General features: G+C 36.3%; 2 protein-coding genes across 2 annotated transcripts; one reads left to right on the top strand and one right to left on the bottom strand.

Annotated features, from left to right (window-relative positions):
- Nucleotides 1-4,660: 4,660 nt before the first annotated feature.
- On the top strand, nucleotides 4,661-21,334 carry LOC108553437 (uncharacterized). Its single transcript, XM_017908331.1, has 4 exons — nucleotides 4,661-4,976; nucleotides 12,297-12,554; nucleotides 18,829-19,174; nucleotides 20,470-21,334. The coding sequence occupies exons 1-4, from the start codon at nucleotides 4,680-4,682 to the stop codon at nucleotides 20,841-20,843; spliced, it is 1,275 nt and encodes a 424-aa protein (XP_017763820.1). The 5' UTR covers nucleotides 4,661-4,679; the 3' UTR covers nucleotides 20,844-21,334.
- Nucleotides 21,335-21,457: 123 nt separating this feature from the next.
- On the bottom strand, nucleotides 21,458-24,814 carry LOC108553447 (RNA-binding protein 4F). The gene is made up of 6 exons (XM_017908346.1): nucleotides 24,327-24,814; nucleotides 24,056-24,237; nucleotides 23,091-23,968; nucleotides 22,200-22,827; nucleotides 21,972-22,116; nucleotides 21,458-21,900 (listed from the first exon to the last, which is right to left on the bottom strand). Exons 1-6 carry the CDS (start codon nucleotides 24,769-24,771, stop codon nucleotides 21,458-21,460), a joined length of 2,721 nt encoding a protein of 906 aa, XP_017763835.1. The 5' UTR covers nucleotides 24,772-24,814.
- Between the last annotated feature and the right edge of the window lie 11 nt (nucleotides 24,815-24,825).

Raw genomic sequence — 24,825 nt, 5'->3', positions numbered from 1 at the left:
AGAGATTTTTTCCGAACATGGATGGATTTACATGAATTAAAATAATTTTGGTATGTTGTTTAATTAATCCTACGTATTGAATATTCAGTGAGGTAGGATACCTGCACGAGTATAATATTTTTGCAATATCAATGTCTTATCCTTAGTCAACCTCTTCATTTCAGTAAATAATATTCAAACTGTATAATTGTACAGTGAATAATACAGATAGAATAGTATAATTTGATTTTTCTGTATATAAATAAATACATCAGTTAACTCGAAAATTTGTTTTCAACAATAAAACATTAGCTTCAAAGTTTCAACATCAACTACCAAACCATCATCAGTCTCGACATCAGCCTCGAGAATCCTAACACCAATTGGGAAACCACCGATATCAATCCTGATTCTACCTCGGAGATCCTCGACATTAGCTTCAACCCGAAATTCTCTATACCAGCATAGAACACTAATCTTTAAACTCCTTGGAGGTGTGCAAGTTAAAAACAAACAAGATTTCAGTACGATACTAACATCTTTATAATTTTTAAGTATTTTGACTCTTGAACCCAATCTCAAGTTCAAGAAATTTTAATCTAAAGTTCCCAGAGAAAGTACCATTTTTACCATTTTTCTATTTTACAGGAACGTTTGGAATATTACCAGGTATTCGATGCGTGCCTTCTACGATACTTCGAGACGCGATTCCGAATAAAATGTGTTAGAGATTTACAAGAGCAAAATGTAAGATCGATCATTGCAAATTACTCCATTAATTTGTTACGTTTCGTACAATACCAGTCATAAATCATGTAACTGTACGGTTTCGTTAATTTCTGAGGCGAGTGAAAAAGAAGCCGGAGCATCGTGGAATTTAAACAGCTGCGACGTGAAAAAGGAGAAGGGGCAAATATTTGAATGGGAAATAACGATTTCAACGAAAGCCACGAGGAAAGGTGGCATCGGATAAATTATGCGTCGCGCGTGGAAACAAGAACGACAAGAGGACATCAAATGTTCAAAGAGCATGTCTTTGGGAAACCGAGCAGACGGGAATCAGCCGTAAGCGTTTTAAACGGTCGACATTTTTCTCCTTTTCCGAGATCTTTGTGCTCCGTGTCGCAGAAAAAGTGACGCTTTTACGAGTGGCGAAGAAACACTTCAGCTTGGGAATACGTTCGTGTAGAATATGCAACAGGTATGTTTGTCTCAATTTTGCAATTTCGTGTTTATTCTTAAAGTGTTCTTAAAACCAGATTTATGGACGATTAACGCGAGTTTCTTTCTACTAGGATGGTAAGAACAATGGATCTTTAAAAAGTAGGCTATACGATGCAGATAATATTTATTCCTATTTTTCATAGAAAATTATGAAGCATATCGGAAACCAGCGTAGTCCACAAAAATATTCACGTTAAGTATAATATAGTACTTGTGGTTCGTATTTTCAATAAACACAACGTACAGAAAAGTGTATTATATCATGCTAGAGTATAATTAACGTGGATTGTAATATATGTTCTGGTGGTCAAAGAGTGAGAGCGTGGAAAAAGTGAAACAAAGAATTTGTAATACATGTTTTTGAATATTTTTGTGATCGACTTGTGTACTTAGTATTTATTTTGGGCAATTTTTAGTAGAAATTATGAGTCATTCGTTATATATTTCGCTTTAGTAGCTTTGGCGTTAAATTAGTAAATGATATACCGAAATGAATTGAACTTTTATATTCATATTAAAGATGATGATTGTTAGCTGAAACTTAGTATAACGGTATGGTAATATTACTGTACTCGATAGTTTTACTCTTTAATTTCTTTCTTTATGCTTCGTTGCATAAAATGGTTTCGATTACGGTCTGTTTCTTCAGAATCGAGATTTATAGAACCTTTTTACAAACTATAATTTTATTACGGAATATCATTTTTGTATCGAGGGTTTGTTAATTCTATTTCCAAATTTGTAGAAATTTATTTTTGTAAAATTTATCGATAATTGCTTTGCGATCATTTGAAATTCAACTTTTTATATGATTTTTCGTATTTTTTATAACAGCTGCTGTTATTTTGTTTCCAGTTTATCTACAAAAGAAGGAAAAGAATGAGTTTCTTTTGTGAAGCTCTTGCGGTTCTCTGCTTCAGTAATTTCGTTACAATGTAGCGAGTAAAAGGTTTAAGTTTCAAAAACTTGTTGTTCGAATCCTCGTTTCTCGAATATATACCTGATATTAATCTTGAATTTTAATCATTTCCCAAGTTTAAATTTTACAATACAAGTAAACATCTCGTTGAGTAAACGTTACTTTAATTAAAACACGTAGTTGAATAATCTCCACTGCGTTTTGCGGTTTGAATCTGTCCGCTCCAGAAACGTTCGTTCAAGACATTAACTTCTCTGCTCAAGAAGTAATTGGAAACACATCGATACAGTGCATCTTAACGTACAAAATAATCGTAAGAACAAGTAATTTTTCAATTTTTATTTCAATTTATCTAGAATATTCTAACTTTAATTTTACCTTTCTCACACGAGATCGACCGACAGCATTCGATTGTTTATATTTTGTATCTTTGCATCCGCCACTTTCTATAATTTTAATCTTATCTTCTTCGATTTTATCTGTTTAGACTGTCGATTTTCGTTTCACCTGCAGAGGAAACGGATGAAAATTCAACCTCAATAGATGCTGACCCTGTAGTGAAAGCTGCTCGTCAGAATTTTTCTCCTTCAAGGAAAAATTGTTCAGAGGACTGATAAAATTTCTTCGACATTTTATAGAAAACCTACGTTAAGGTATAAGCACAAAGTTTTCTTGGTTTTGGTTCTGCGTTTTGGTTCTGTAAAAGACGTTAGATCTTCTTTTAGGTTTAGACGAAGCTATTGGAAATGTGTCGAGAAGCCAGTTTCTCGTGGAACAATATATACACGTGTTGGGCAATGCTCCAACATTTCTTTCTGGTGAAAGGAACGTTTAAATCCCTTTGATATTTCTTGGTTCACCTACATTCGCTATCAATTTTTGCCCCATCCCCACGAGGGGTTCTTATCGAGGATATCAATCTCTTTTGTAATCGTTTTAAAAGCCGTGGAAAGGTATTTACTTTAGAGATTAGTCTTCCATCAAAATTTACACGATTTGCATTTTTCTTCTTAAATTCGCCACATCATTTTTATTTCCTGGTCGTATTTCGTAATATATACATTTCATAGTTTCGTAGTATCGTAATATATCTTATCAGAAATAATATGTTATATAGAATAAACTTTCTTGACGTTTTATGGCTCGTGGTTTTCGATATAAATCATTCGAAATTCAAATCGTTTAAAGATGCACGAGAGTAATCTATTTTTCGATAGTTGAATTTATTGGAAACTTTTATCGAAACAATTTATTGAAGGCCGGCAAGAATTCCCATCGGGGCAGCATACCGTGTTTTATTTTCAAAGGTAAAACCAATCAACTCCCTTTAATGTTTCATTGCAATTTATTTATCCCTTGATCGCACACGAATCGAGCTTTATTCCGTTGAGAAATCCTCGTCAAGTTCAATTGGCTTTGTAATCGCCTACAAATGCATGCAGAAGCTGATTTATCATCGAAAGTGTATTCCACGCTTAGAACTTGTTCATGCGTTTCTTTATTCAATTTATTACTTCGTGTTTCCCAAGCTTTCACTTTATATATCAAATATTCCTTTTTCACCACCTTTTCTTCCTTAATAATCTCGTTTCCACCGAGAATTTCACTATTTGTGAGATATACGTTATAGAAAGGGACATCGTACAGTAAATTCGATTGATCGTTCAAAGATCTTCATTTACCTTAATATTCACTTTTATTTACGTGAAAAATTCTGTTTTCCACATTAAACTACATAATTTCACAAGCTTTGTTATTTCATGAACTACGTTTCCATAAAACATAAAATTACAGAGTAAAAGTTATTTTCCAGATGTACAGAACCGCTGATATTATTGTATTATTTCAAAGTAATTTTGAATTTAATTTGTGATAAATTTAAGATTACTGATCAGATAATTTTTATCGTGCCACACAACTTAATTTCAATATTAAATTTAATAACGACTTTAATAATAAATAAATCGATACACACGGTGGAATGTATTTATGTATACACCACGAGTACTTTAAGTTAATCCTAGACTGTTTGTTCTACAGGAAAGTGTTTCGAATAAAACTTGGTCAATGTTAAGTAAAATATGCAATAATCTGGTTTTCGTCGCTTTTCTCTTTCATCGAGTCACGAAGACCACCTTTGATATTTTCAACCGGGATTCGTAACATTTGACCCCGCTGATGGGAAAAGCAATGGAATCCAGAATAAAGCGATATTGCGATTTAAATATCGAGAAAAGTAATTAACTTTAGACAATGAGTTAACGAATGTAACAATCCTAAAATGTACATTAGGCAATCTCTACGTTCCTCCACGTGCAAATACTTTCAATTTTAATGCAAATCGGAATTTTCCACTTTTTAAACATTGAAGACGGAAGTCAAAATTTGGCTAGATTATTTTTATCAGTCATGCATTTATATTTCACGTACTTGCCAAAAATGTGCAGGAACTGAGGCAATTTGGCAGTATGACCCATTTCATGAGACACTTTGCTTACAGGGAGACGTCGCGACGCCTGGCAGCGGCTTTTTCTGCATTCTCTCCAAGAGGAAACGAATGGAAACGCGTGACGGATGGCGACGACGTTTCACTGACAATGAGAGGCAGCGAAGCACGCGTGTCGGGCCGTATCATCGCGATGATTCGTGGCGTGAATACGGGCGAGTGGCTCGTTCTAATGACCTACTCCCACATGGCCGAGGGTCCGTGCTTGCCGGCGAGCAAAGTCGAGTTCAGTCGTCGCCTGACCGGGGTCCGGGCCTTCTCTGTGGGCCTGATTCACTGACGGCAGATGCAAGAGCCGTGTACCGTCCCGACAGACAGAGCTGGGCCTTCGTTCCTTTCGCGCACACGGTACGTGGTCGAGCAGACTTTTGACCCCGAATACCGGTTCGGTGTCGAGTTCCTGTTACTTTAGAGCTGTGCCGGTTCAAATAGTCGCAGGATTTTGCTGTGCAGGGTGAACGGATTGCCTGGAGTAATGTACGAACCGAATGATTTTCGAGATTAACATCTAAATTAACATCTAAGTAATCTAAAGTAGAGCGAGTATCAAGGACTATGTTCCAGTAGCAGATTGGTAGAACAAGTATTAAGGAAGTGTATGGAGTACTATGGTCGTGAAGTACAAACTACGTAGTGCACGTGTGTAGGCCAAGTAGTAGTGAGAAGGAGGGTCTTTCGAGAAGAAGGTTGGCAAAATGTATGTTGGAGATTTTTCTACTAGCAGATTAACAGAATGAGTGTTGAGGATCGTGTAGCAGATTGAAAGAATAAGCGTTGAGGTTTGTTTGAGTGGCAGATTAGAACGTGTGTTGAGGCTTGTTCGAGTAGCAGATTGGAAGAACGAATGTTGAAGTTTCTTTGGATAGAAATTTGATAGAACCATCGTTGATGATTATTTCAATAATAGATTAGCAGGTGAGTGTCGAGGATTGTTCGAGTGACAGATTGGTAAGGCTAGTGTTTAGAATTGTTTAGGTAGAAAATTAGAATTATAAAGCAGTTTAGTAGCATAGTATATTAATGAATTAATTTATTCATAAAATAATAGTGTTGATAATCTACGTGAAAAGCAATTAGGCTAATAGTATCGGTGGAGCATTGAGAAGATAGGATATGGATAGAGTAATACTAGTAAAGCGATATAACTAGAGATAGAAGTATCAAGTGTTATTAAATGAAGCTGTATATTAGTTGACTAAATTATAATAATATATAGACATAGGTAGAGTAGCATATTACTAAGAGAATAATATTTTAGTAGTATGGGATGTTAGCAAATCAGAGTATTAGGGAAGTAGCTTTCCAAGTCTAATGATTAATCATGAAGAATTACAGGATATGCTATATAAAATTATATTATTAATACCACGTTAGCAGTGCTGCAGTGATAGAAATATTAATTTGCCATCAAATTAGTTTCCATTCTTCAATAGTCTTTCTGAAAACACTCGGATCTCTTAACACACTTTTACCAGCACTAATTCTTACACGGTAGTTGATTTTAGATAACCATTGTAGGAGAACAAGTAGACCGTGTGTCTCCTACAGTGGCAGCTGTCACCAAATACACCAAATGAGAGTGCAGAACTCATTTCTTGTATTTCACGAAATTACGAACTACGGTATTATCCTGCTATCGCACACCTGTTTTTCCGCAGGTATTACATCTGTACAGAATTACTAAATAACACGAGAGACGGTAAATTCCGACGAGTTTCGTGCATTTCGTATCACAACGTGATACTATTCCGTAATCATATATCTTTCCCCGCAAGAATTACATTCTCGCTAAATTACCGAATAACGCGAAATCGTAAATCCTGATGAATTTCGTGCATCCCCATTCTTGCTCCCCTAACACGGAACCCAGTCGCGCAAAGTATAAAAAAGGTGAAACAATTTCAACTCTCATTGGTAGCTTGTAACTGACCCACATACCAGCCAAACGTGTTACTCGAAACTCACGATTAAACATTAGGATCGATCTGTCGCATCGATTCTGGTTCACCGAGCCGTCCAACAACGCTCTTTCCATCATGGAAAGCGACTTTTTACCCTGTTCACCAAGGTATCTTCTTTTTTCTCCGTACAATCATTGGGTCGTCAGTTTCCTGGATAGTTAATTAGAACAGCCATGCTTTCATCGATTCGACCATCAAACGATGCTCTCCTCGTCGACGAATTTACCACGCGGATCCTTCTTTTTCCATCGTATCCTCTAATTACCGGCAAACATTTCCCACACCTGGTGGGTCCCGTTCTTAAAACGGATTTCGCCTCGCCAGCAAACGATATTCCTGATATTTTTTCCAGCCTTTCTTTTTATTTTTTAATTAATCCCAACACGGAATCCCGAATTTCCAGCAAAGGTGGCGAGACCTCTAGCTGCTTTGCATTATCGATCCTCGTCCTCCGTCTCTCTTTCTCGCCGACCAGTACAGGTGGAGACTTTGGTTTGCTTTGTTTTCCGTGGAACCTAGTTTGCGCTACTAAATTTCCATTTTCCCGACACTCGGTGAATTTTCGTCGCGCCTGGTCCCGATCCGTTCGCAGGTCGCGTTCGTTCACCCTACCACGCGATTTCGAATTTTCTCGCCTCGAGAAGAGGTGTCTGACGCGGGTTCGTTCGGATTTTTCATTAGATTTAATGTATTCCGAATCCGCTTCTCGAGAGGAGCCGACCAGTTGCTTTTCCATCGCGTCATACGAGGCTAAGAGACCGGCAGCCTCTTTCGTTCGACGTTTCTAAAGACCGGTTGCGCGCCTCTCTTTCACGCGCGCCACCTACTTTCTGCACGTACGACGCCATTAATTGGATCGATATCGCGTTTTTCTATCATCGAAGCAGGGTAAGAAACAATTTGACTATTTCTCTCAGGGACAGTTCCAGTTTATCTCCTATTATAACGGAATTTTCTTTGCTTTTCAGACGACGAGTTAGGAGAGATCGGTTTTTGGTTAAATTTGAGAACTGGCAGCTGATATGTAGGAACATACGTTACTCGATGGTAGTATAGCGGTGAATAAGTGAAATAAAATTCGAAAGTTGTAGGTACTCGAGTACTCACGTATCTTCTGAGTGACATTACGAGGGATTAAAGTATAACGTTTCCATCTTTTCTTATTTTACACTACTTTTCTGTTCTGTTACGTAGAAATAGGATCTGTAATTTTAGCTTTACAGACAGGAGTTTAGCAATCACGCGAATAACTGTGTCTTTCTTATTATTAATATTAATTAACAGCTAAAGATCTTTATTTCTAAAATTAAAAATTTGTATTAACCCTTTGCACTCGAGAGGTGACCTTCAGTCACCATTAGATAACATTTCGAAGATCGATATTAATTAATATACCAAATTTAAGATAATGTAACGGTATGCAAATAATTCTACGTTTGAATTATTACTCAATTCCTTATTTACTGCTAAACAAAATATCGTCAGCTTTATGGCAGAAAATTTTTGAACCCCTACTCTTCTTTAGCCAAAAAATGTTAGTCGAGTGCAAAGGGTTAAAATTAAAAATTAAAATTACTATTCTCGTGTATTTTGGAATAGTAGTAGCGAGTCATCAGAATGAGTCAGATTTCCTACGTCCTCCGTTATACCGGTTGAACGATCGGACAGATACGAAGTGCCACGTAATTTGTGGTTAAGTAGAGAAAATGACTCGACTTGCCGAAAAAGTAGTCAGGATAACGTCCTCTTATGCGAAATCGATTTCGCAGCGGGAAATTGAAATTCGTTCCACTTGATTTTCCATTAACGTACACCATGCGTTGCAGAAATCGCTTACATCGAACGAGGAACGAAAGTTGTACTGAACTAGAACCACCCAACAGTGATCAACGACCTTCGCAGAGGCAATTTTTATCTCAGAAACTTCGTTGACAGAGAAGAAAGAGAAGGAATTAGAGAAGAGAAATTAGATAAAGAAGAGAATTAGGTATATAAAATCGCTTCTATTGAATCGGCAAAGTCCATTTGAATGCCGAAATAACGTTTTGTGTGTGCTACATTATCTTCGGACAAAGAACCGTTTTACTTCCGGTCGTTTGAGCATCGGTATTTACGAGGCAGCTGAAAGATAAAACTTCGAGCTATGAAATTATTTTCAAACGAACAAACATTATTATCGTATCTGAGTACAGATTCGTTCACTCAACATCCACTCAAACAATGTGCAATTCCGTTCACAGACGCTGCTTCAGGTTCACTGACCATCATTCCAATCGGTCATTGTCCTTCTTGCTTTTCACTCTCCGCGTAGCCATAACCTACCCTGCTTCCGGTTCAAACGTATCTCCAACTCTCGTTACGACTCTCCCAGTTAATGGAGTCTTCTATTTTCCAGGGTGAAAAAATCGATTTTTGTTTTGTTCAAAATGAAATTCCTTAAGGAGGTCTTCCACTTTTCGAGGAAAGTCGATTTTCTTTCTGCCATTTTCTTCGAGTTTGGACGTTCGAAAATATGTCTGCCAGGTGATTTCACAGAATCCTTAGCATTAGAGATACAAAATTGCTCGATAGTTCCCGAATAGTTGCGACACTGTGAACTTTAAATGCGTTTTTTTCGAGGCCACGGTTTTTGAAACTGGCTCACACGACAACTCGAGCTCTAATCATCCGATTTACTCCAAATTTGAACAGTATCTTCAGAAAACTTGCCTTTATCTTTGGAACTACGATTAACAAAATCTGACGTGTTTTTCTATCTTCTTCAAACGTGACAAGTCAAACACGTTGACGAAAATCGATATTTCGACTTCGAAGCGTCGTCATTTTCCTCAATCTCGATGTATTTGATTTTCTTTGAGCTCAGACTGTAATTCAAACAGTACATTTTTGTAATTCAGAAAGTACATTCTTGCCGAACAAATTGCTTTGTCATTGATTCCTTTCGGATAAGCAGACAGTCATCGGGGCCCACTTTTAAAACCAGCTTGTGGTGATGGTATTATAGCTTTTACAATTTTTATTTTTCTCAATCGAGAAAATTTGTCTATGTAGGCTAAGGATAAAGAGAAAGGATAGTGATACTCTTGTATCGATAAGTCTCGTGCTTTCCCTGAAAAAAATTCCCGAAGATCAGCTTTTTCATCCTGACAGTGGTAAAAGACCATCTGCATTAGAGCGAGTAACTTTCATTAGAAACGTTATTAATTATTTGTTACTTAGCATGCATATTGATATGGAGATCTCGCGAGAGTGTTCAGAGAATCTCCTAGTTTCCCTGTCGCCTGGTATACCTGCTTGTTTTGCGATATCGGTTTTTGCTGTAGTGAAATCTTTACGCACGGCGTCCACCTCTGATAACGCGTTTATAGTGATGGCGGACCTTGTGGCAACCGGTTTGCCAGTTTCTCCTTTGTGGTTGTAGCTGTCTTCCAGCCTGGAATGTCGTCGAGTTCGGTCTCGGAGCTTTGTTAAAATTATATACGTTTTCGCGCAACGTTTTCTCTGTGATTCTCGTGTTCTGTTATCGTTACATATCGTTTTGTCGCATTGTTCTCTCGTTACACGTGAAGCGTATTTACATGAACGCTATAGCGAACGTGGCAGCTGTGCACGGTGAAATTAGCGCGGTGTTACGCATCGTGGAAAGTGAAATTACAGTAAATCGAGAAATTATGGCTGTTTACGGGGTGGTTTCGTCGCGGTGCAATGGAACGTTCTTTGGATAATTTTTACGAGGATTGTTTATGAAATGAAATTTCGTTTGTTGCTCGTGTATGCTGTAAATATTTATCCGTGTTGGAGTGTTTAGTTTGAGGAAGAAGATCCTGGAATTTATTGTAACGGAGTGAATGGCGAATGATTAAAATCGGAAAGAATTGAACGTTGTTTTGTTTCAATTTTATTAAATCAGTTGGAAAAGCGAAGCGAATTATTTATTATCTATTGGTACGAAGAGATAGGTATATTTTGTTATTATTCAGAGAGAGAGAGTTTTAATTTATGTTACTTCTTTTATGGCTGCAGGAAAGTATGACAATTCGAAGAAAAATTCGCACACGTATTAAAAGTTTATTTATTTTTCCATTTATTATTACAATATGTATATTCCTCCTGTAGCAACGTTAAGTAAATATTTGTCAGGAAGTTTAATTGGTATAGAATTGCGTCAACCTTGAACAAGCAGGAACATCTTTATTTACACTTTACAAAAGAAAACAGACATCCTCCTGAAACGATGTTAATCTTATATCAATATCCATATTTATTATTAGGTCATTTTATCTGCGTGCTATCTTTTACGAACTTGTATGTACAAGAAAAATATTTTTAATACAGATTTTAAGCTTTAAGGCGAAAATTTAAATAGATTTATAGCTAGAAAATAGAATAATTGCGTTAAAATGTCTATGGGTATTAGAATGATATAATTTCTCGAAGAGAATTTTATAAAGTATATAAAATTTAAGACACCTGCGAGCTAATTCGTTCTTCGTCAGAATTTCGCATCGTAATGCATTTAGAATGTGCACAGGCATTCATCTTAGCCCGATTTCCGCAAGACGTCTCCTCGCCAATTTTACATGTTCAATTCTAGCTGCTTTCTAATCGATCGATTTCGATGTAAATGACTTGTAACAAATTTTTGTATCTAACTCGACGTGTCCGCCTTTTGTCAGCTAGGCACCTGATGCGGTACCACAAGCGATTTTCACTTTAAAACCGGCTCGTCAAACTTCGACACGTTCACCTCGTAAAAGTAAATTACATTCTCGATTTATGTTCTTCATTATCGATCATTGTTCTTACCCTTCTCTTTCCAAAATTTAAAAGTCATTTTTGCGGTTCCACGTTCATTTCCCAACCGATGAAAAATTCTTGGAATTAAAAATATTGGAAATATCGGAAAATTTAAACGAATGTACATTTTTATCATAGATATCCAATAATTGTATGTGTTGCATGTCGATTCTTTTTAATTATTCTCATAGAGCTAATTCGTATTTGCTCCCTAGTGAAAATTGGGGTCGCTGAAAAGTTTCTAAATGTTAGCTTGAACGCTCTTCAACTTTTTTCTTTAAATGGCACTTGAGAGACCTTTAAAGCTACTTGTTTCCTACATATAAATGGAAAATTACTTTTTTACTGCAGTCATTTAGAAATGTTAATTACGAAGGTTTTAAATAATAGACGAGCTATTCGTTTTCCTTTTTCCTCTCGAAAATGAATGGCTAATTAACCTGAAGAGAGATGATTTCTTAAACAGTTGCCAGAGACCTGAAACTCGGGTTATGATTTATTAAAAAAGGCTTTACGCCCGTTGCGAGCTCGAAATCCTCCCGAACTCTCCAATAACGTTAATTAAACATTGTCATATTTTTGTTATTCATTATATCGAAGAAAGGAGTTATAAATAAAACATATCAGACTGAAAATATTATTTAACGATATAAATTGAACAAGGCAATAATAATAAAAGCAGAATAGCAATGTAGTTACTAACATATGTCTGATATTAAAACAGCAATCCATATATGCTGTACACTACCATCATCTCAGTCTTTTGTTTTATTTTTCAATTTTCTATCCATAAAATTACTTGAAAGTTATATCTTGCAAGTAATTACATCAAATTATTTTAACGTCTTATTGTGATGTAAAGAAAAATTATTTAACGAACAAATACTAATAGAAATGTTTAAAATTTCAGGGGCCAGGATTTGCCGCAGCAACTATGCGTCTGCAGATTTTTATTTTCGTATTCCTCGCGAGTGTGCTAGTCGTGGGGCAAGTTTCAGCCCATGGAAGACTGATAGAGCCGCCATCAAGGGCCTCGATGTGGAGGTACGGTTTCGATACACCACACGACTACAATGACCACGAATGCTATTGCGGAGGATTTACCAGGCAATGGCAGCGAAATAAGGGAAAGTGCGGAATATGCGGCGATGCCTGGGACACGCCAGCGGTGAGACACGAATTTTTTCACGAAACTGGCATAGCATCGTACGAATACACGATCACCTGCATAAATGACCAAAGGAGAAAATACTGTAATAACAGGTCACAGAGTAAATTGATTTTGTCAAGCAGTATATAGTTAACTTTCAGTTGCTCGTATATTTTTTTGATCTTTTTATTCCTGTAGGGATACAGCTTATTTTAAAATGCAACACAAGGCAATGTACAATAGGGACAAGAGAAATTTAGAAAATATCCTCGACAAAAAGGTAATTGAATAGCTCGTGAGAATTTCTCCTCAAGAATGGCCTACTTTGAAAACAGGCAGGAGCTTTTTTTAATAAGCTGCTTTTTGCTTGATTAACACTTACTAGGATTTGGAAACTATTTAATTAGAAGTAACAAGGTATCGAAGATTCTTTGTATTACTTTTCTGGGAAATTATTTTTAGTCGTACGACTGAAGCAGGTAGAATATATTTGCAAGTAGAATGTTGCTGTTTTGAAAGTGCTCAAGAGGTAAATTATTATTTAGTATATGATTATCTAGCATTTGAGGATGTGTAGAAACAGATTCTTCACGGTGAAAAGAGTGATTATTTTGAAACATTACAGGTCTTATAAAATACAATTCACTTTCACATATTTCCCCACACATAACGTCTCTATATCAATTTATTCTCATGTATGCACTGCGACTGCTGTTCGAAGAGAAACCCGATTAATTAGCACGAGGAAGCAAAACAATTTAAACGAACTTCCTGGGTCGATAAAGAAGTTTGCTGCTAGTTTAAATTTCAAATGTTCTATATCACGGGTTAATTCTAATAAGCATAATTTACATTAATGTCACGTATACACAGATGTTACAGTTTAGCTGAAGGCAGCGAACAAGTATGCAAAACACAATGAAGGTAAATTCTATGCAATTTAGATGACTACAACTCAATTAAGTCAGTATTATTCAGAAATCCATGATTAATATTATTCTTACGTTCCAGACCTTATTGAAAGATAACTAAAAGGCGATACATCGAATCTTTACATCACTCAGTTACTATACCATTTTATATCCTTTATAATTTTTCTCTCACTCGATACTAATTTAATTTTAGAACGCAATAACGTCACCCTATTGGCATACCGCAGTAATGTTCCATTGTATCCAATCACGAAGTCGTATGCAAAGCAAAACATCTCTACAATTACACTCCCAAGTGCATCCCTCGAAATTATCACAACAATTTCATTTTCTCGACTTAAGAATCAGATTTGCCAATCACGATTCTTTCTCTTTTTACCATGAAGAATTCCAAATCACACGGATTTAAAACCGTTGGAGGTTTTCGTATTATTCACGAGAATTCTCGTACAAAAATAAATTTCAATCAAACGTACTACTGATATCCTCAGAATGGGAAATCCCCAGGTCTCATTTTGCCAGCGCAATATTGAAATTCCCGAATTGGAATTTGCCTAACGGGACCATCCCAGGAAGCCTCGACTCCTACACGAAACCAAGATCTCACTGTATTAAATTCGAAGCACTTTAAATTCTTATAAGGAAGCGTAGGGTAGAGAATAGAGAGGAGAAATGTTCCATGCCTTTTAAAGCATTAGCTGTGTAACGACGTCGGAAACTGTTGGAAAAAATGCCTGTTCACGGGATCGAACATCGCTTATCGTTATTGCATCCCATCGATCAATTTCCTGTAACGTGTTCTCCATTTTCGTCGACGTTTGAAACTTATTTCGCATATTAAATTGATTCCACGTAATGACAACGAGAGATGAAAGAGAAGAGGATCTGTCAAAAGATAAGAATGTTCTTAAGGATGTCTACTGTCAGACTTGTAAAAAAGGTGATTTTCGTGAATTTCTCTTAGGGAAAGTATGAGACCTCTTGATACGAGAGTTTTGCTATCCTTTTTGTTCATCCTTAGACTACATAGACAAATTTTCTCGATTGAGAAAAATGAAAATTGTAACAGCTATAATACGATCACCACAAGCTGGTTTTAAAAGTGGGCCCCGATGACTGTCTGCTTATCCGAAAGGAATCAATGACAAAGCAATTTGTTCAACAAGAATGTACTTTCTAAATTACAAAAATGTACTGTTTGAATTACAGTCTGAGCTCAAAGAAAATCAAATACATCGAGATTGAGGAAAATGACGACGCTTCGAAGTCGAAATATCGATTTTCGTCAACGTGTTTGACTTGTCACGTTTGAAGAAGATAGAAAAACACGTCAGATTTTGTTAATCGTAGTTCCAAAGATAAAGGCAAGTTTTCTGAAGATACTGTTCAAATTTGGAGTAAATCGGATGATTAGAGCTCGAGTTGTCGTGTGAGCCAGTTTCAAAAACCGTGGCCTCGAGAAAAACGCATTTAAAGTTCACAGTGTCGCAACTATTCGGGAACTATCGAGCAATTTTGTATCTCTAATGCTAAGGATTCTGTGAAATCACCTGGCAGACATATTTTCGAACGTCCATACTCGAAGAAAATAGCAAAAAGAAAATCGACCTTCCTCGAAAACTGGAAGACCTCCTTAAGGAATTTCATTTTCGTCACTTCTTTCGTGAGTCTCATTTAATCACGCGTGTTTCGCTTCACTAACAGATGGCTATATTTAGGCTAGGCAAATTTATTTTACCCGAACAGTTGACGCTGTCTATTTTTCAGTTTACCTAAACTCCGCGATGAAGAATCCAGCTAAATATATACGGGGTTAGTCACGTAACTGGGACAAGCCATGCCTCCCTTTTGCTTGCGAACTGAAAAAGAGGGAAGGGTGGTGGTGGAAAAAGTCGAATGGTATAAAGAGCTTTGCTTCCCTGTGAATTCGCCTTTTTTTAGTGTAGCCGCACATCATCAGTCTCGCGATACGCAATTACACCGTGTTTTGAACGGCTTTGGATATATTTCTGTAAATAAATTCGTGCCTTCCGACATTTCGCGTGCGAGGCCATCGAGGTAAAACATCTGAGTATTTCGTAAAGTATGTACCTTAGCTAACCGATGAATAGATAGTATTATAGATGTGAGATTTCCCTCGTTCTTCTCGAAACAAATGTTTAGTTTGAATAACAGCTAGACTAGTATCATCGACTATAGATAAAATAAGGGAACTTCGAAGCACTATCCACGATATGTACATTCACGAAATTCTATATCTCCTATTTACTTCAGGGGATCAGAATAATAATCGAGCTATTTTCGTCACTCTTATGAACTGTTATCCGAGTGTTTACTCATCTATTCGTATTTATCTATGTACATTATTTAAACTCCAAAGTGACTAACTCTTCTTTTCATCCTTTAATCATTCTTATCACCCCATTGCTCACTTCAACCCCGATCTTTCCAGCATCATCCTCTCTTAACCTTCCATCTGTAAACAACCCCCATTTACTTCCTAATCGATATACAAATATATGTATGCCAATAATCCCAAAATTACCATTCTTCTGCTAATAGCAAGAGGGTTAAAGATGAAATCACGTACAGTGATATAATGCATACAATAACTAGGCATTGCTCGAATCTTTCAATCATTTTTATTTCCACTCTTCAATTACGAACAGTATCGATCGTCTTCCACGAGTTTACGTTGGTAACATAAATCTGCTGCTCGAAATTATTAATCATCGTTGATCTTTATGCACTTCTGTGTGCAATGTGTGCACTCGTAACGAGTTGGTTTAACGTTTAACGGTAACTATGGTTAAACATTGACTTACTGCTAGATAAGGAACACGTGCTTTGTAGTTTTTGATCATTACGCTGCTTGCGAAACGCACAGGGACAAACCACTGTTGCGTTAAATAAAAGAAATATTTGGAACGAGAAGGAAGAAGGGAAGGAAGAAAGATGCGTCAAACGGGACGATCCCATTGTGAAGTTCGCGTAATTATCCCTTGGCAACGTTCTTGCAACACGGAATAAATTACTATTTGCGGTGTTCCGGTCTGCCAGTCGGACATACGCTCGCTCTAACAATACCACGTGTTTCAACACCCACCCCAAAAATACATCTTGCGAAACTCGACGTGGAAATTTTCTTGTTTAATCACCGAATGCTGGATTAAGAGGAAAACAGCTGGAATCGGGAATTATTCGATGCAAACTGGAGAGGGGAATACGGTGTGGCACAGGGCAATGCTTTTTAAACACTTGTTTCAATATTGACATTTTTAAATTAAACGATAAAGGGGAATGCTGCTGTTTCGGTCGCCTTCGACAATTTACACGGTTGTACCAACACTCGTATCTTTTGAATCTTACGCGTGCAAATTCTGTGTACTTTACATCCCGCAGTTTATTTACCCCAATTCGGTTTATTTCGCTTCCCCTGGGTTAATCTGTTTTTGGTTACGACAGAATGCATGATCCCTGTTGCTCCGCACAATTTCACGATCAAAGCTGTTCGGAATTTGCTAGTTGACTATTCGAACTTGCTACTGATTATGGCAACAGCTGTCTAATACATGCATAAATACACGTCACGAGCTCTGGACGAATATTAGAATCATATGCTACCCTGGTTACACGACCGAAATTATATTTAAAAATTGTAATTATATAATTAGGAATAAAATAACAGGAATTTTACAAATTTTCTGTTATTTTTAGTAGTCTTAGTATTTTGAGAGTCAGTCTAAGAGTTCAGTTTAAAGTCAGTGTTTTAGGGCCAGTCTTAGCATTTTGAGAGTCAGTCTAAGAGTTGTCAGTTAGGCTGTGCGGCACTGTATGTGTATAGGTTGACATTTTGCAGGTTTGGGCCCACAGTTTGGGCATGTCGCGGGAGAGTTTCCGGTGAAGGAAAAGAAAGAGTTGTCAGTTGCGAGTTTAGAGATCAGTCTTAGAAGTCAGTTGTAAGAGCATGAGAGTAAAAGGTCGAGTGTGGTCGTGGTTAGTTCAGACAAAGCGTTGCATAGTTATTATTCTGCTATATTAATCCGTAATTTAATTAATAAAGCTTACTCTTTTCTGTTAAGCATTGCAATATTATCCTAGGCAATCCCTGCCAAACATGATCCTAAATATATAATCAATATTTTTCAATATCACCTCTAAGTCTACCTGTCTTTAAGTTCTTTAGGTCGTGGTAGGTTTAGTGTTAATTACGTTTATGAATTAGTATTTTCGTGTAATATTCGTACAATTGGAGTGAGAAGATACTCGAATTCGATGTTAATTTAGGAAATTAAACAATGCAAAATTATTTCTTCTAATTTCCCAAGATTATTACACAGTTATTGCACACTTGAAATATTTTTCTCCAAGCATGGTAATCGATTACTCGGTCTAGTCAAAACTCGTTGTAATCTACCTTTTTCTTACTTTCCATCTCGTTAATCCCGTAACCGAATAACTATTACGAATTTTACGCTCGTGTTTTTTGTAACAGTTTACATGAAACAGTTGCGATAACTGACGTACGTGATAACTTTCGAGAGACTGACCGGTAAGACGTATTACGTGCGTCATTTAGTCTAAAGTTTCTTCCGGAAAATTTACTATCTTGAACATCGAGATCGAACTTTCCTCGAGATTCGAAAGTAACGTAAACTGCAGTCCTGCTTCCTCTTCAACTTATATCTTCTACGAGGATTAACGAAGTTTTAACGAAATTAATAATAATAATTAAAATTCAGATCAAATAACAGCGAATTAATATCAGAGATAATTTCACAAGTGGAATAAAATTTCTCAACGTTTACCCGGCAAATACGCACCACTCTTAATGAAATCGATAACGTTTAATCATTTTCAGATACCATTTTTATACCTACTTTACGACTGTAAGACAAACGAAATGCCCTGATATTCGCTTTTGGACTTTCTTAGGGTCTTTCGGACTTAGACTTTCTTAGAAAAGGTCTTTGACAGAATAAGAAGACAATGACGAATATTCGTTCGATTTCAGGGATGATTTTTGTAAGATTACGAGAGAACTAATAGAGGCGTGAATAGAATAAAATATCTCAACTTTCGCTTTCGGACCATACATTCTTCTTAGAAGAGGGTGTTTGACAGAATAAAAAGACAATGACGAATATTCGTTCGATTTCAGGGATGATTTTTGTAAGATCACGAGAGAACTAATAGAGACGTGAATAAAATAAAATATCTCAACTTTCGCTTTCGGACCATGCATTCTTCTTAGAAGAGGGTGTTTCACAGAATAAAAAGACAATGACGAATATTCGTTTGATTTCAGGGATAATTTTTGTAAGATCACGAGAGAACTAATAGAGCGAATCTTGTTACAGCCTCGTCTGCACGAGACCGGTGGCAAGTACGGAAACGGAGTAATAGTGAGGAAATACCGAACAGGTTCGGTGATACCGGTTCGCGTGGAACTCACCGCGAACCATCACGGCTACTTCGAGTTCCGTACGTGTGCGATGACCTACAAGGGCAAGGAAGTCGATCAGGAGTGCCTGGACCGGTACCTGCTGCGCCTGAACAACGGATCGATGAGATATTATCCCGGTCCAGGGAACAAAATCTTCGAGGGTTTCTACAAATTGCCAGACGACCTGACCTGCGCTCAATGCGTCTTTCAGTGGAGATACGTGGCTGGAAATAATTGGGGCGACTGTGGAAACGGAACAGGTATTGTACGGCGATTTCAGAGTTTCAGTGTCTGCAACATTGTGCTGGCTCTTGAAATTCGAAACCGGAGCTTCAGCGGGAGGTAACTGTAGCTTCTGTCTTCGGATAAACGAACTTGGGCACGGGTTTTCCAATGGCACGAATTTCTGTTCCACTTAACTCCGGGATGAGCGTTAGCCCGCGTTTTGTTCGAGTGAACGGGGGGCCGGATGGATGTTCGAGAGGCACCATTTTGCGACAAAAGGTTCGGCCCAGCGTAGACACGCGGGAGAAGGTAGTAACCGCGGAGATATCGTTGAAGCTGTGTACAGAGATTGAATTTTAGAGGATATCGGGGAAAGTTCGTTGAATGGAGCGTTTGTTCGGAAGGGTGAGAACGATTAAAGCGTCGATAGTGTGAAGAACAGGGTACAACTGACATAATTTTTGTTCTTTCTTGGATTTTGCTATGTACGAGATTTTGGAGCAATATCATAAGGGATACGTTTTGTAATATATGTATATATTTTTCTTTCATTGTTAGTCCGATTTGGAAGGCTTTGAGGAGTCTTGGAAAATATATTGGTAATCGGTAGCAAATTATTCAACGTTTTTGTTCTGTTTGAAGAGGTGTTGCAAATAACTAGGTGATTCATCATTAAAATAATATTAGTATTCCCAAGGCACTAATGGAAAGTTTGAACTTTCCATACGTGATAAGTATTATGCAATTAGAGGTGATATTAAGTAGTTGCTTCATAATTAGTATTAGTATTCAATCAAGTTTACATTTAAGCAGTAGCTTGATTATTGCAAGATCTTGCGTATGAATTCCACTTTAAAGTTACTTATGATAATGCTTCAATATTTAGGTTTTTTTAAATATTCTTCACGTACAATGATTATTTTCAAAAATTTTATTTAATAACTATACAACGAGTAACCTGTATAATATATAAATTTTTAAGATTAATTTAAAATAGATTATTTATCATTACACAGGGTGAATTATAAAAATTAGATCAGCTTATTGATAGAAAATAAAAAAAATACAAATACTAAAAGGTACGCAATTTTAACAAATATATTAATTACAAAAAAGATTTTACATAATTCTATCTGAAAAAAAGGGGAGGGGGTATATTTCATTTCATATATATTACACTTCTATTATATCTTTAAATGATACAAATTATTCAAGTATTTTGATACTTTCGAATCAAGTATGTAAATAAATGATACACTGACAACGAGTGTACTTATCCTAAATTTCATAAGATGAAATAAAAATTGGAATTCCTTAATGCTATGTTCAGGAGCTGTAGGTTGTGGTCCTCAAGAAGAGTTCCGTGCTTGTGCTGATATTACTATTGGGGATGATGTGGAACCTCTTCTACCTATACCATCAACAGAACCACCGACGAAATCTCTTCCAGGAGAAAAATCACCAACAGAACCGACATTGGTGCCAGAGCCAAGCGGGCCGTATTGGTTGTTCAGTGTCGTTATCGCTGGTACGTGCCTGCTGGTTGTACTGGCGGCTATAGCGTTGCTTTACTCGTATTATTATCACTCTGGTCGAGCCAAAAAATGGCTTATGGCAAGGCGGTTATTGACACCTGAAAGTCCACCTGTCGCTCCACCGAGGCATAGAAAACACAACACGTCCAATGCACCACTGCAGCTGTAGAATTATATTTGTACTTGAACGTAGGGTGACCAAATATACAGAAAAGATGTAATTATGTAATTTTATACCAATAGTTATGCAAATGCTGTTTCGAGAATTTTTTACAGCGGTTTTTAGATGTGGTTTTTGAAGGTATGTATAAGATACATAGAAGGAAAATTGGACCGAGAAAAATGGTCACCCTGATTTGTTATTATTTGTGATCCAACTTCTTTTATTTGTTTTCTCACTTGGAATAATTCGGACGATTCTTAGGTCGTGCGTCTCTATGCGAGAAAAGTATCTTCGTGACACTGTGATGTATGCGTGATGAGGAAGTTCTCGTTATGCATTTAGAGTACCATGTGGTCACTTGCACACACATTTTCATCTTGTATATATAAACTTTCTTACATTAAACGTATTTATTTTCTAAGAATTTGTAATTCTTAGTTTTCCCTTCTCTTTTGTAGGTATATTGGAAAAGATAATTTTATATCTTTATAAATAGATCTCCTTCTTTCAATTGTGCTTTAGAAAATGTAAAAATTTTATCAATTTTGATACTTTTGCGATATCAAGTAAATACACTTGAAATAAACAAGGATTTAAGAAATCAGTGATGTTCTAGTAAATTATTTTTTATTCAGTAACATATTTCTAAAATCTTGGTTACTCATTTTTGGAGCGACACCATTTCCAGTCACATTTGCACTTCCGTTAGTAGCAGCGATTTTGACAGTACGGGGTACCATAGACAATAGTGTTTTGGGCATACCAAATGTAGATCTGCTTACTGTAGTACCACCTAGCGACTTAATTGGAAATAGTTCTTCGGTCGCCGGAATCTTTTTGCGTTCAGGCGGTTGGCTTATGGCTACGCTAATTACTTTCTCACCGATTTTCATCCCATCAGTGGCTAGAAGTGCCTTCGCGGCACTATTTTCGTCTTCAAATTCAACGTAAGCTAATCCTTTAGAATGACCATTACGGTAGGTAACTATGCGAACTTCCTTTAGTATCCCATAAACGTTGAAAATTTCTTCAAGCTCGTCTTTTGTTGTCGATAGCGGAAGTCCTGATCATTTTATAAAGATAAATATAGTTTTCTAAAGTAAGATTTTAAAAATTAATAGAAATATTACATACCTTTAAGAAAAAGTTTATTTTTCTCAAGAGTGTTACTGTATTTAAATCCAGATCCCTTCGTTCTGTTTGGATCACATCTTGAAACAAACATTGGACGTCCTTTTATAGTAGTTCTATCCAACTGTAAAGCCTTTTCAACTGCTTCCTATATAAGGATATTTTTAATTAAACATCGCGTATTTATGTAATATCCAACCTTCAATTCATTAAAAAAAATGTAGTTCATACCACGGAATTGAGTTGTACATAGCAATATCCTTTGCTACGTCCTTTATAATCTCTTATCATCTTAAACATTGTAATCGGACCAGCCGGTTCTAAAGCATTTCTAACTTCCTCTTCGGTTGCAGTATAGTCTAAATTACTTATGAAAACTGTAGTTTTGTCATCTACTTCATGCATATTTTCTATTTCCATTTTTTCATTTTCCGGCGTTTTAAAACCAGGTGGCGGTGTAATTTTTGTTCTTTGTTCTTCAACATCGGCATTAATTTTCTTTTCGAGATTTAAACGACTTTCTCTTATCTTTGGTTTTATCTGTGTTTCAACTTTTGTAATTTTTGTTGGGGAACCTCCTAAATTCTTCCATTTACCACTTTCATCCTGTTTCCTCTTATGAGCTTTCTTATTCAATGACAATAACTCTGAATTAGACATTTGTGGTGCTTTTTGTCTTTCCTCAGCAACTTTATCTAATTTTTCTTTTGTTCGTATTTCACATATTTCCATTTGTTCTAATGTTCCTTCATCTCGTTCAAAATCTATCCAAGAATTTGCTATGCTTTCTGGCCAATCCCTTACCGAAGTTAAAGCTTTTTGGAACAATTTTCTTAGATGCTTGGTATCTCCATAACATCTATATGGAAAAAGGAATTACAATATTAATTTTTAAAATGTAACACAAGGCGTTGTATACTATGTTACATGTTACAATCCTCAAATTATACAGAAAAACAGGAAATCTACACTCAATTCCGACGTATTACATGTTTGTACGTAAAATGCATTATTGCAACACAAAATAAGCTATAATTTGAGAAAAATGTCAAATGCATTATATATTCATATAAAATTTTGTTTAATTTATTCGACAGAATATTATGAAATATTACAAATTACCTTTCTAATGAAATATATTCTAACCAGTAAGATGCTATTGCGGAATGTCCTTGTGATAAAATGTCGGCCCATAACGACCTAGCTTTTTCCATGTTATTAGCATGTATAGCTTCAGTTCTTGCCCAATATTGTAATATAATACAATTAGGATCTCCTTCTAAACCAAACGATTTTGCCAAGTGCTCACAAGCTCTATTGAAAGCATTACGCAATACATCTAATTGCTTTTCTTCGGAATCAGAATATCGATCAATTTTCCGCCGTAAATATTCCAGATACGTTATCCATAAATTTCGATAATCATCTGCAGTAGAAAATCCTGCTGATAAAGCATTTTCTAATAACGTTTGAACTTCTAATACAGACTTTCCCCACTTCTCATAAGATCTTATCCATCTTTGCCATATCTTTACACACCATGGAACATTTCTTGAAGCTCTTTGATATACCTGATCTATGATAGATTCGATTTTGATATTTTCATCTAGATATTTAAGGTAATCAAGCCAAATTGACATTTCTAAACTAAGATCAGTGATTGCTCTTTCATATAGAACTGTAATTCGACCAGGATCTCCACTTTGTAGTTCATATGATAAATACATTTTGTATGAGTCTAGAAGTTCCTTCTCAGCTTGTGCAGACACAATTTTTTCTTCATAAGGTAAACGAAGATTAAGCTTTGAGAGTGCACGATCATATCCTCCAGTAACAATTTTATTATCAATAGTAGCAGCTGCACCATCCCCATTGTGCCATGCTTCATATTCTTCATACGTTTTTTCCATATCTAAGAGAGGACAAGCTAATTGTCTTTTGAATAGGTTTCCAATACGTTCCAATTGTTCTTTCCTTTCAGCTTCATTTGAAGGATCAATCTAAATAAATAAAATTTGTATAATGAAACAGATTATACAAAGATTTTAATTCTTTATCATTCTATGATAAACATAAGACATATTTACCAGTGCATATAATACAGCTTCAAACTCTCGAAATGCTTCCCATATTATTGCACCCTTAATAGTATGTAATCCAACAGCTGTTAATGCTTGTTCAAACAGTTGTCTGACATTCTTTGCTGCATCTTTTTCAGTACCCATATTGCCAATGCTAAATTGCAAATATTCTAGCCATACTTCAACAGCTATAATATATAGTTTAATTACATTGTAAACATCAAACCAATTAATAAAAGACAGATGATATATTTATGGTTCTGAAAGTTAAACTTACATAGATAATCTTTAACTGCGCGATCACATAGTTTTATTACTTCAGCTTTCTGCTCTGGTGTGGTTGCTAATTTAATTTCATCACGCATCCAAGATAGCCAAAGTTCAGGACTTAAAGGATATTTAGTGTTCATATTTTCTCTAGCAATACGTAATCGTTCTAATTCGCCCATTTTTTGTAATTTGTTGATAAGGGCTACATGGCTTGCATAATCGTACGGATTTTCCGCGAGAGATGTTTCTAATACTCTAACTTCAGCCTCATCTGCATCTCCGTCGTCATCTTCTTCGTCATCTTCTTCATCCTGATCATCATCAAGATCATCATCCATATTTTCTTCGACTTCACTTTCAACCAATTCTGATTTGTCCTCTTTATTGTTCATCGAATTTTCGTGTAGCGTCTTATCGTTATTCTCTTCACTTCCCATATCCATCTCCTCCATTTTTATCTAAAATAAAATCCGTGGCAAATAGTAGAATAACAATACGCACTTAGA

The sequence above is a fragment of the Eufriesea mexicana genome, unplaced genomic scaffold, assembly GCF_001483705.2.
Source record: "Eufriesea mexicana isolate 0111107269 unplaced genomic scaffold, ASM148370v2 scaffold10389, whole genome shotgun sequence".
NCBI classification, from domain to species: Eukaryota; Metazoa; Arthropoda; class Insecta; order Hymenoptera; family Apidae; genus Eufriesea; species Eufriesea mexicana.
The sequence above is the reverse complement of the archived record's forward strand: the minus strand, read 5'-3'. Positions and strand labels throughout refer to the sequence as shown.